General features: G+C 41.1%; 1 protein-coding gene across 1 annotated transcript; it reads left to right on the top strand.

Moving 5' to 3' along the window:
• Positions 1 to 12400: 12400 nt before the first annotated feature.
• On the top strand, positions 12401 to 12796 carry LOC121602040 (the record flags this gene model as incomplete). The annotated part of the gene is made up of 1 exon (XM_041930812.1): positions 12401 to 12796. A coding segment is annotated over exon 1 (396 nt), but the record flags the coding sequence as incomplete, so codon positions are not given.
• Positions 12797 to 13401: the final 605 nt, after the last annotated feature.

Raw genomic sequence — 13401 nt, 5'->3', positions numbered from 1 at the left:
CAACGATAATAGATGGCAACAAAACTCAACATCAAATTTCAAGGCCATTGAAAAGAGGAAAGATGGCTTCATTTGGATGAAACATGGCCGTAACAACGATAATAGATGGCAACAAAACTCAACATCAAATTTCAAGGCCATTGAAATGGTGCAAGATGGCTTCATTTGGATGAAACATGGCCGTAACAACGATAATAGATGGCAACAAAACTCAACATCAAATTTCAAGGCCATTGAAATAAGGCAAGATGGCTTCATTTGGATGAAACATGGCCGTAACAACGATAATAGATGGCAACAAAACTCAACATCAATTTCAAGGCCATTGAAATAGTGCAAGATGGCTTCATTTGGATGAAACATAGCCGTAACAACGATAATAGATGGCAACAAAACTCAACATCACATTTCAAGGCCATTGAAATAGTGCAAGATGGCTTCATTTGGATGAAACATGGCCGTAACAACGATAATAGATGGCAACAAACTCAACATCAAATTTCAAGGCCATTGAAATAGTGCAAGATGGCTTCATTGGATGAAACATGGCCGTAACAACGATAATAGATGGCAACAAAACTCAACATCAAATTTCAAGGCCATTGAAATAGTGCAAGATGGCTTCATTTGGATGAAAATGGCCGTAACAATGATAATAGATGGCAACAAAACTCAACAATAAATTCAAAGGCCATTGAAATAGGGCAAGATGGCTTCATTTGGATGAAACATGGCCGTAACAACGATAATAGATGGCAACAAAACTCAACATCAAATTTCAAGACCATTGAAATAGTGCAAGATGGCTTCATTTGGATGAAACATGGCCGTAACAACGATAATAGATGGCAACAAAACTCAACATCAAATTTCAAGACCATTCAAATAGGCAAGATGACTTCATTTGGATGAAACATGGCCGTAACAACGATAATAGATGGCAACAAAACTCAACATCAAATTTCAAGCCCATTGAAATAAGGCAAGATGGCTTCATTTGGATGAAACATGGCCGTAACAACGATAATAGATGGCAACAAAACTCAACATCAAATTTCAAGGCCATTGAAATAGTGCAAGATGGCTTCATTTGGATGAAACATAGCCGTAACAACGATAATAGATGGCAACAAAACTCAACATCAAATTTCACGGCCATTGAAATAGTTCAAGATGGCTTCATTTGGATGAAACATGGCCGTAACAACGATAATAGATGGCAACAAAACTCAACATCAAATTTCAAGACCATTCAAATAGGGCAAGATGGCTTCGTTTGGATGAAACATGGCCGTAACAACGATAATAGATGGCAACAAAACTCAACATCAAATTTCAAGGCCATTGAAATAGTGCAAGATGGCTTCATTTGGATGAAACATGGCCGTAACAACGATAATAGATGGCAACAAAACTCAACATCAAATTTCAAGGCCATTGAAATAGTGCAAGATGGCTTCATTTGGATGAAACATGGCCGTAACAACGATAATAGATGGCAACAAAACTCAACATCAAATTTCAAGGCCATTGAAATAGTGCAAGATGGCTTCATTTGGATGAAACATGGCCGTAACAACGATAATAGATGGTAACAAAACTCAACATCAAATTTCAAGACCATTCAAATAGGGCAAGATGGCTTCATTTGGATGAAACATGGCCAAAACAACGATAATAGATGGCAACAAAACTCAACATCAAATTTCAAGGTCATTGAAATAAAGCAAGATGGCTTCATTTGGATGAAACATGGCCGTAACAACGATAATAGATGGCAACAAAGCTCAACATCAAATTTCAAGGCCATTGAAATATTGCAAAATGGCTTCATTTGGATGAAACATAGCCGTAACAACGATAATAGATGGCAACAAAACTCAACATCAAATTTCAAGGCCATTGAAATAGGGCAAGATGGCTTCATTTGGATGAAACATGGCCGTAACAACGATAATAGATGGCAACAACACTCAACATCAAATTTCACGGCCATTGAAATAGTGCAAGATGGCTTCATTTGGATGAAACATGGCCGTAACAACGATAATAGATGGCAACAAAACTCAACATCAAATTTCAAGGCCATTGAAATAGTGCAAGATGGCTTCATTTGGATGAAACATGGCCGTAACAACGATAATAGATGGCAACAAAACTCAACATCAAATTTCAAGACCATTGAAATAGGGCAAAATGGCTTCATTTGGATGAAATATGGCCGTAACAACGATAATAGATGGCAACAAAACTCAACATCAAATTTCAAGTCCATTGAAATAGTGCAAGATGGCTTCATTTGGATGAAACATGGCCGTAACAACGATAATAGATGGCAACAAAACTCAACATCAAATTTCAAGGCCATTGAAATAAGGCAAGATGGCTTCATTTGGATGAAACATGGCCGTAACAACGATAATAGATGGCAACAAAACTCAACATCAAATTTCAAGGCCATTCAAATAAGGCAAGATGGCTTCATTTGGATGAAACATGGCCGTAACAACGATAATAGATGGCAACAAAACTCAACATCAAATTTCACGGCCATTGAAATAGTGCAAGATGGCTTCATTTGGATGAAACATGGCCGTAACAACGATAATAGATGGCAACAAAACTCAACATCAAATTTAAAGGCCATTGAAATAGAGCAAGATGGCTTCATTTGGATGAAACATGGCCGTGACAACGATAATAGATGGCAACAAAACTCAACATCAAATTTCAAGGCCATTGAAATAGTGCAAGATGGCTTCATTTGGATGAAACATGGCCGTAACAACGATAATAGATGGCAACAAACTCAACATCAAATTTCAAGGCCATTGGAATAGTGCAAGATGGCTTCATTTGGATGAAACATGGCCGTAACAACGATAATAGATGGCAACAAAACTCAACATCAAATTTCAAGGCCATTGGAATAGTGCAAGATGGCTTCATTTGGATGAAACATGGCCGTAACAACGATAATAGATGGCAACAAAACTCAACATCAAATTTCAAGGCCATTGAATAGTGCAAGATGGCTTCATTTGGATGAAACATGGCCGTAACAACGATAATAGATGGCAACAAAACTCAACATCAAATTTCAAGACCATTCAAATAGGGCAAGATGGCTTCATTTGGATGAAACATGGCCGTAACAACGATAATAGATGGCAACAAAACTCAACATCAAATTTCAAGACCATTCAAATAGGGCAAGATGACTTCATTTGGATGAAACATGGCCGTAACAACGATAATAGATGGCAACAAAACTCAACATCAAATTTCAAGGCCATTGGAATAGTGCAAGATGGCTTCATTTGGATGAAACATGGCCGTAACAACGATAATAGATGGCAACAAAACTCAACATCAAATTTCAAGACCATTGAAATAGTGCAAGATGGCTTCATTTGGATGAAACATGGCCGTAACAACGATAATAGATGGCAACAAAACTCAACATCAAATTTCAAGGCCATTGAAATAAGGCAAGATGGCTTCATTTGGATGAAACATGGCCGTAACAACGATAATAGATGGCAACAAAACTCAACATCAAATTTAAAGGCCATTGAAATAGTGCAAGATGGCTTCATTTGGATGAAACATGGCCGTAACAACGATAATAGATGGCAACAAAACTCAACATCAAATTTCAAGGCCATTGGAATAGTGCAAGATGGCTTCATTTGGATGAAACATGGCCAAAACAACGATAATAGATGGCAACAAAACTCAACATCAAATTTCAAGGCCATTGAAAAGAGGAAAGATGGCTTCATTTGGATGAAACATGGCCGTAACAACGATAATAGATGGCAACAAAACTCAACATCAAATTTCAAGGCCATTGAAATGGTGCAAGATGGCTTCATTTGGATGAAACATTGCCGTAACAACGATAATAGATGGCAACAAAACTCAACATCAAATTTCAAGGCCATTAAAATAAGGCAAGATGGCTTCATTTGGATGAAACATGGCCGTAACAACGATAATAGATGGCAACAAAACTCAACATCAAATTTCAAGGCCATTCAAATAGTGCAAGATGGCTGCATTTGGATGAAACATAGCCGTAACAACGATAATAGATGGCAACAAAACTCAACATCAAATTTCAAGGCCATTGAAATAGTGCAAGATGGCTTCATTTGGATGAAACATGGCCGTAACAACGATAATAGATGGCAACAAAACTCAACATCAAATTTCAAGGCCATTGAAATAGTGCAAGATGGCTTCATTTGGATGAAACATGGCCGTAACAACGATAATAGATGGCAACAAAACTCAACATCAAATTTCAAGGCCATTGAAATAGTGCAAGATGGCTTCATTTGGATGAAACATGGCCGTAACAACGATAATAGATGGCAACAAAACTCAACAATAAATTCAAAGGCCATTGAAATAGGGCAAGATGGCTTCATTTGGATGAAACATGGCCGTAACAACGATAATAGATGGCAACAAAACTCAACATCAAATTTCAAGACCATTCAAATAGGGCAAGATGGCTTCATTTGGATGAAACATGGCCGTAACAACGATAATAGATGGCAACAAAACTCAACATCAAATTTCAAGACCATTCAAATAGGGCAAGATGGCTTCATTTGGATGAAACATGGCCGTAACAACGATAATAGATGGCAACAAAACTCAACATCAAATTTCAAGGCCATTGAAATAGGCAAGATGGCTTCATTTGGATGAAACATGGCCGTAACAACGATAATAGATGGCAACAAAACTCAACATCAAATTTCAAGGCCATTGAAATAGTGCAAGATGGCTTCATTTGGATGAAACATGGCCGTAACAACGATAATAGATGGCAACAAAACTCAACATCAAATTTCAAGGCCATTGAAATAGTGCAAGATGGCTTCATTTGGATGAAACATGGCCGTAACAACGATAATAGATGGCAACAAAACTCAACATCAAATTTTAAGGCCATTGAAATAAGGCAAAATGGCTTCATTTGGATGAAACATGGCCAAACAACGATAATAGATGGCAACAAAACTCAACATCAAATTTCACGGCCATTGAAATAAAGCAAGATGGCTTCATTTGGATGAAACATGGCCGTAACAACGATAATAGATGGCAACAAAACTCAACATCAAATTTCAAGCCCATTGAAATAGAGCAAGATGGCTTCATTTGGATGAAACATGGCCGTAACAACGATAATAGATGGCAACAAAACTCAACATCAAATTTCAAGGCCATTGAAATAGTGCAAGATGGCTTCATTTGGATGAAACATGGCCGTAACAACGATAATAGATGGCAACAAAACTCAACATCAAATTTCAAGGCCATTCAAATAGTGCAAGATGGCTTCATTTGGATGAAACATGGCCGTAACAACGATAATAGATGGCAACAAAACTCAACATCAAATTTCAAGGCCATTCAAATAGTGCAAGATGGCTTCATTTGGATGAAACATGGCCGTAACAACGATAATAGATGGCAACAAAACTCAACATCAAATTTCAAGGCCATTGAAATAGTGCAAGATGGCTTCATTTGGATGAAACATGGCCGTAACAACGATAATAGATGGCAACAAAACTCAACATCAAATTTCAAGACCATTCAAATAGGGCAAGATGGCTTCATTTGGATGAAACATGGCCAAAACAACGATAATAGATGGCAACAAACTCAACATCAAATTTCACGGCCATTGAAATAGTGCAAGATGGCTTCATTTGGATGAAACATGGCCGTAACAACGATAATAGATGGCAACAAAACTCAACATCAAATTTCAAAGCCAATGAAATAGGGCAAGATGGCTTCATTTGGATGACACATGGCCGTAACAACGATAATAGATGGCAACAAAACTCAACATCAAATTTCAGGCCATTGAAATAGTGCAAGATGGCTTCATTTGGATCAAACATGGCCGTAACAACGATAATAGATGGCAACAAAACTCAACATCAAGTTTCAAGGCCATTGAAATAGTGCAAGATGGCTTCATTTGGATGAACATGGCCGTAACAATGATAATAGATGGCAACAAAACTCAACATCAAATTTCAAGGCCATTGAAATAGGGCAAGATGGCTTCATTTGGATGAAACATGGCCGTTACAACGATAATAGATGGCAACAAAACTCAACATCAAATTTCACGGCCATTGAAATAGTGCAAGATGGCTTCATTTGGATGAAACATGGCCGTAACAACGATAATAGATGGCAACAAACTCAACATCAAATTTCAAGACCATTTAAATAGGGCAAGATGGCTTCATTTGGATGAAACATGGCCGTAACAACGATAATAGATGGCAACAAAACTCAACATCAAATTTCAAAGCCATTGAAATAGTGCAAGATGGCTTCATTTGGATGAAACATGGCCGTAACAACGATAATAGATGGCAACAAAACTCAACATCAAATTTCAAGGCCATTGGAATAGTGCAAGATGGCTTCATTTGGATGAAACATGGCCGTAACAACGATAATAGATGGCAACAAAACTCAACATCAAATTTCAAGGCCATTGAAATAAGGCAAGATGGCTTCATTTGGATGAAACATGGCCAAAACAACGATAATAGATGGCAACAAAACTCAACATCAAATTTCAAGGCCATTGGAATTGTGCAAGATGGCTTCATTTGGATGAAACATGGCCGTAACAACGATAATAGATGGCAACAAAACTCAACATCAAATTTCAAGGCCATTGAAATAGTGCAAGATGGCTTCATTTGGATGAAACATGGCCGTAACAACGATAATAGATGGCAACAAAACTCAACATCAAATTTCAAGGCCATTGAATAGGGCAAGATGGCTTCATTTGGATGAAACATGGCCGTAACAACGATAATAGATGGCAACAAAACTCAACATCAAATTTCAAGGCCATTGAAATAGGGCAAGATGGCTTCATTTGGATGAAACATGGCCGTAACAACGATAATAGATGGCAACAAAACTCAACATCAAATTTCAAGGCCATTGAAATAGTGCAAGATGGCTTCATTTGGATGAAACATGGCCGTAACAACGATAATAGATGGCAACAAAACTTAACATCAAATTTCAAAGCCATTGAAATAGGGCAAGATGGCTTCATTTGGATGAAACATGGCCGTAACAACGATAATAGATGGCAACAAAACTCAACAAATTTCAAGGCCATTGAAATGGTGCAAGATGGCTTCATTTGGATGAAACATGGCCGTAACAACGATAATAAATGGCAACAAAACTCAACATCAAATTTCAAGGCCATTGAAAATAGGCAAGATGGCTTCATTTGGATGAAACATGGCCGCAACAACGATAATAGATGGCAACAAAACTCAACATCAAATTTCAAGGCCATTGAAATAGTGCAAGATGGCTTCATTTGGATGAAACATGGCCGTACAACGATAATAGATGGCAACAAAACTCAACATCAAATTTCAAGGCCATTGAAATAGGGCAAGATGGCTTCATTTGGATGAACATGGCTGTAACAACGATAATAGATGGCAACAAAACTCAACATCAAATTTCAAGGCCATTGAAATGGTGCAAGATGGCTTCATTTGGATGAAACATGGCCGTAACAACGATAATAAATGGCAACAAAACTCAACATCAAATTTCAAGGCCATTGAAATAAGGCAAGATGGCTTCATTTGGATGAAACATGGCCGCAACAACGATAATAGATGGCAACAAAACTCAACATCAAATTTCAAGGCCATTGAAATAGGGCAAGATGGCTTCATTTGGATGAAACATGGCTGTAACAACGATAATAGATGGCAACAAAACTCAACATCAAATTTCAAGGCCATTGAAATAGTGCAGGATGGCTTCATTTGGATGAAACATGGCCGTAACAATGATAATAGATGGCAACAAAACTCAACATCAAATTTCAAGGCCATTGGAATTGTTGTGACAGTACAACGGTCCGACAAAATGTAAACAAACAAAATACCGTATAGGTTACGATACCGTCCACGAGAGGAAGCCCCATAGGTAAAGAGACATGGAATTAAGGGAAACGACCTTTCTGCGGGATTAGGACGAGAGAGAGAGAGAGAGAGAGAGAGAGAGAGAGAGAGAGAGAAAGAGAGAGAGAAAGAGTGTGTGTGTCCTCGGGAGGAAGTAGAAAAGTATAAAAGGGATGGCCGCGGAGAACATAAGTCTCTTTCGAACAAGTACGGATTTTTTTGTAACATCACGAGCAATACACAAGTTACGACGTTATAAGAAACCGCGCATTGTTTTAATCAAAACATTCGAACGAGCACTATTCCAGTTGCGGGAAGCAACATTTTACAAAAAAAATCCATTTTAATTGGAAGTTCGCGAAAGTGCGTCAAAAGTTTGCGTTTGAGGAAAGCGCTCGGCGTTATACGAAAAGGTGAACGACCTACTGTGTTAACAGAATGGCTGACCCCGTGTGTGCAGTTTGCAATGGAGCAGATTTAACCTACAGTGTGGTGTGCAGCCGTTGCACTCGTGCATTTCATCTACAGTGCACTAACGTGGATGACTCAGTGTACGACCTACATTGGTTCTGTGACATGTGCACACCAGGATCACCAGCTCCGCGCCGGGATCTGCCCCAAGAGGCCCCCTTACATCTAACCCAAGCGCCTACCATGAGAGCACCATCGCAACACTATGCCAATCCGTTAGGGCATAATATAACGGAGAACCAAACCCCCACAGCGAGAGATGATGGTCAGTCATCTCAACTGGCCTTGCGAGCAGCGCTTTCCGCCGGTGTACCTCACCAAAGTGCAGCTCCTTTCCCGCCAACGGGAGGTCAGTTAGAGCAAGTTGCAGCATCTCAACAGATCTTGCGAGCTGCGGCCCCTGCCGGTGTACGCCACCAAAGTGCAGCACCTCCTGTGTCAATGGGAGGTCAGCAAATTACCATAGGGGAAGCCGGCCCAAGTGCTCAAATACCCCTGAGACAAGTAGCATCCAGTGTCATGCCGTTGGAGCCGGGAGCGGCATTTCGCCCACTTATGCCAATCCATCATGCTCGACCGGTCAGTATTAATTTGGAGAATCCGTGTACCTCTTCGCGAACAACTGATTTACCGACCAACCATCCCGTAACTGAAGACACCCTGAGGGAACTCAACAGACGCTTCAACCAAATCTTGGACGGTATCGGTACACCGCAACCAAGAGCCAGACAGGAAGTGGGATACCAGCGCCTTGAGAGGCTGATGGAAGCGGTGTTAGAACGACTTAGCGACGAACCGGATGGAGGGCGACGCCGTGCCAGTCTATATCATCCTAGCTCTACTATTTACGAAGATCAAGAGCAGACACATGACCTAAGCCGCAGCCAGAAATCAGCGCGACAAGCCGTAAGCGCGCATCTACCAGAGTTTGACGGAAACCCCGAAGATTGGTCCCACTTTGAAGCATGTTTTGAGGAAACTACAAAACTATGCGGCTATTCTGACGGAGAAAATGTAGCACGTCTGCGCCAAGCACTGAAGGGAAAGGCGCTGAAAGCGGTGCAAAGCAGATTGAGAAGGGGAGAGCACCTTTCAGAGATCATGGAAACACTACGGAACACATTCGGGCGTCCGATGACAGTAGTGACTACGCTCCTCGAGCAAATACGACGCCAACCCGTCCCTAAACACGATCGCCTTGAAAATCTAATCGATTTCTCTCTTTCAGTTGAAGAGATTTGCGCCACAGCGAGGACAAGTGGGGTCAAAACTAGTTATGATGGCCCGATATTACAGGAGCTTGTGGACAGGACACTATATGCGGCAAGGCAGGATGTAACGGGAAACACCATCCGTCCCTTCATCTATATCGAGCTAATCCAAGCACAGCTAATGCAGAACATGTAAGTACGAGTAGACAAAGTACTAACCTTTCGCATTCTACCACTCTAAATAACATTATGCTTCGTTATGTGCCGGTTACATTAGAGGCCAACGGGCACAAAGTAAATACTGTCGCATTATTAGATGAAGGTTCCTCTATAACACTAATGGAAGATGAATTGTGCCACGAGTTACAATTAAAAGGAGCCAAGAAGCCATTATGCCTCAGTTGGACAGGAGGACAACAACGTGAGGAAAACGAGTCTATGGAGGTTAGCCTTAATGTGTCGGCTATCGGCAACAATAAACGTTCACCGTACCGTATGCAGTTGGTTCGCACAGTAAAGAAATTAGATCTACCCGAACAATCGATTAACTGCAACCAGTTGGCAGCGAAGAACAAGCATTTGAAATCCCTCCCGCTGTCATCATTCAATCCATCAGCACCAAAACTAATTATAGGGAAGGATCATTATTTCCTCACAAGACCGCTTAAGACAATTGAACGGTCTATGGAGGAGCCGGTAGCCACCAAGACTCGCCTAGGATGGGTTGTCTCGGGAAAGTACGATGTTCACGACGATAATAGAATCACTTCAAGTGTATCGGTGCACCGAGTCGTGTCGTGTGAATGCCAAGACATCGATAAAAGAATAGATGCTGCAATGAGAGGATGTTTTGCGTTAGATGACGTAGTCAATTCTAAAGAAGGAAAGTTTCGCTCGAAGTGCGATGAGCGTGCGTTGGAAATACTTAATAGTAAACAACGTTGGAAGGGAACCGATACACGTCCGGTCTGTTGTGGCGAGGCGATGAAATAAAACTGCCCAACAACTATTCGATGGCCCTAAAGAGACTAAACTGCCTCGAACGACGAATGAATCGAGAAAAACATCTATGGGACAACATGAACACAAAACTAAGAGAATATGTCGAAAAGGGTTACATTAAGCGACTATCTCAAAGCGAAAAGGAAATCTATCACCCTAGAAAATGGTATTTGCCAATATTTCCGGTGTTCAATCCTAACAAGCCCAATAAGTTAAGGATCGTATGGGATGCCGCAGCGCAGTTTAAAGGTGTTTCGTTGAATTCGGCGCTTTTAACTGGATCTGACCTTCTCTCCCCATTGCCTAACATTTTATTTCGGTTTCGAGAATATAAAATTGCCGTAGCTGCAGACATAAGCGAAATGTACCATCAAGTATGCATAAATAGTACAGATCAGCAAAGCCAACGATTTCTATGGCGCTGGAGTCCAGAGCAAGAACCTCAAGAGTACATTATGCGACGGATGACATTTGGTGCGTCATGTTCTCCTAGTTGTGCTCAGTATGTGAAAAATACGAACGCAGAAAGATTCAGTGATCAATTCCCACTCGCGGTAAAATGCATCAAAGAAGATCATTACGTTGACGATTTCTTGACTAGTGTGGAAACGGATAGTGAAGCTGTACAACTCACTAAACAAGTAGAATATATCCACATGAAGGGTGGATTTCCACTTCACAACTGGATGTCAAATTCTAAGGAGGTTTTTTGACATCGTAGGAAGCAGCACCTGTGAAAGTAAAGATCTCAGCCTTGAAGCCACTGCAGTGTCACATAAAATATTAGGAATGTGGTGGAATCCCTCTACAGACACTTTCCAATTCAAGGTCCCCGAAGCACTTAAAGCCTTTCTAAAGGAAGAAATAGTACCAACCAAAAGGCAGATCCTTAGTGTGTTGATGTCACTGTACGATCCACTCGGACTAATTGCTGGTTATTTGTTTTACCTAAAAGTAATTCTGCAAGAGATTTGGCGAGCAAAAGTAGAATGGGATGAGACGACAACTTCAAATCTGTTAGTTAAATGGAGAAAATGGATCAATGGATTGCTAAAGCTTGAAAAACTATATATTCCGCGATGCTATAGGCAATGCTCTATATTAAAGGTAAATGCCCTTCAACTACACATATTTGTAGATGCCGGCCGTGATGGCTACACCGCAGTAGCATACTTCCGATACGAGCAAGACGAAGTAATCGAAGTATCTCTAGTAGGGGCAAAGACTAGAGTGACGCCCTTAGAATACGTGTCAATTCCTCGACTCGAACTTCAGGCAGCAGTATTAGGCACCAGGCTCGCACACAACATAATATCTGCACACCGGGAGCCCATTAACAGCACAACATTCTGGACCGACTCTGAAGATGTAATACACTGGTTGAACGCAGATCACCGCGAGTACCACACCTTCGTAGCCCATCGAGTAGCAGAAATTCTAGATAAAACGACTGTACGTCAATGGCGGTGGGTATCAACGAAAGATAATGTTGCCGATTAAGGAACTAAGTGGTCGAACATCGACTGCCAGTTTATAACCAGCCGCTGGGTTGCGGGACCACCATTTCTATCTTATCCCGGATCATCCTGGATTCAAGAGCAACCTACAAGAAACGGCACTGAAGAAGAGAAACGCAAATCCGTTAACATACATTGCACACGAGAAGCTCTCTTTAATCTAGGTCGATTTTCATGCTGGAGGAGGCTAGTAAACATGGTAGCATATATGTGGCGATTCATGAACAACGCCAGTTCACCCGTGCACAGCCGATCGACAGGCCGGTTGACAAACTATGAGAAAATGTTAGCTGAACAGACTATCATCGTTGAAGCACAGCGGCAGGCATACCCCGAAGAGTATCGAACACTTCAAAAGTCTGGTGACGGAACTGCAATATTAGCAAAGAAGAATCCGCTGGCCAAACGTAGCCCGTATTTAGAACGCGATGGAATAATACGGGTCATGGGGCGAATCGATGAATGCCGCTACGTAGGCGATAATACTAAACGGCCAATCATTCTCCCCAACGATAGCAGTGTTACTGAGTTGATCATTCGAGGCTACCACTGGCGCTATGGGCATACGAATCAGCGAACGATTATGAACGAAGTAAGACAGCTATACGACATACCCGCTTTGAGATCAGTCTGCAACAGGGTAAAGGCAAGGTGTGAACTATGTCGTATAAGAAATGCTAAACCTAAGGAACCAATTATGGGGAATCTACCAAGTACTCGCCTGTCTCCATTTGCGAGACTGTTTACCTACACTGGGGTAGACTATTTTGGTCCTTTTAACGTCACCAACGGTAGAAAGACGGAAAAACGATGGGGAGTATTATTTACCTGTCTTACGGTACGTGCGGTTCACATCGAAGTAGCACATTCCTTAACTACGAGCTCGTGCATATTAGCCTTTCGAAACTTTATTGCCCGGCGCGGCATTCCCAATGTTATTCTCTCGGATAAAGGCACAAACTTTGTAGGAGCGGAACGTGAATTGCGGGAATCTCTACAAAAGATTAATCAGGATGAGCTTATAGACGTGATCAATATACCTTCTATTAACTGGTCTTTTAATCCCCCAGGTGCGCCACACTTCGGAGGAGCCTGGGAGAGGCTAATTCAGTCCGTAAAGAAAACGCTGTACGGAATTCGTTTTGCTCGAAACCCCTCGCGTTTTGCTCGCAACTGGTTGATGGAAGTCGAGAACGC

Source organism: Anopheles merus, unplaced genomic scaffold (genome assembly GCF_017562075.2).
Source record: "Anopheles merus strain MAF unplaced genomic scaffold, AmerM5.1 LNR4000274, whole genome shotgun sequence".
NCBI lineage: Eukaryota > Metazoa > Arthropoda > Insecta > Diptera > Culicidae > Anopheles > Anopheles merus.
Note: the sequence above shows the minus strand (reverse complement) of the source record. Positions and strands in the feature narration are given on the sequence as shown.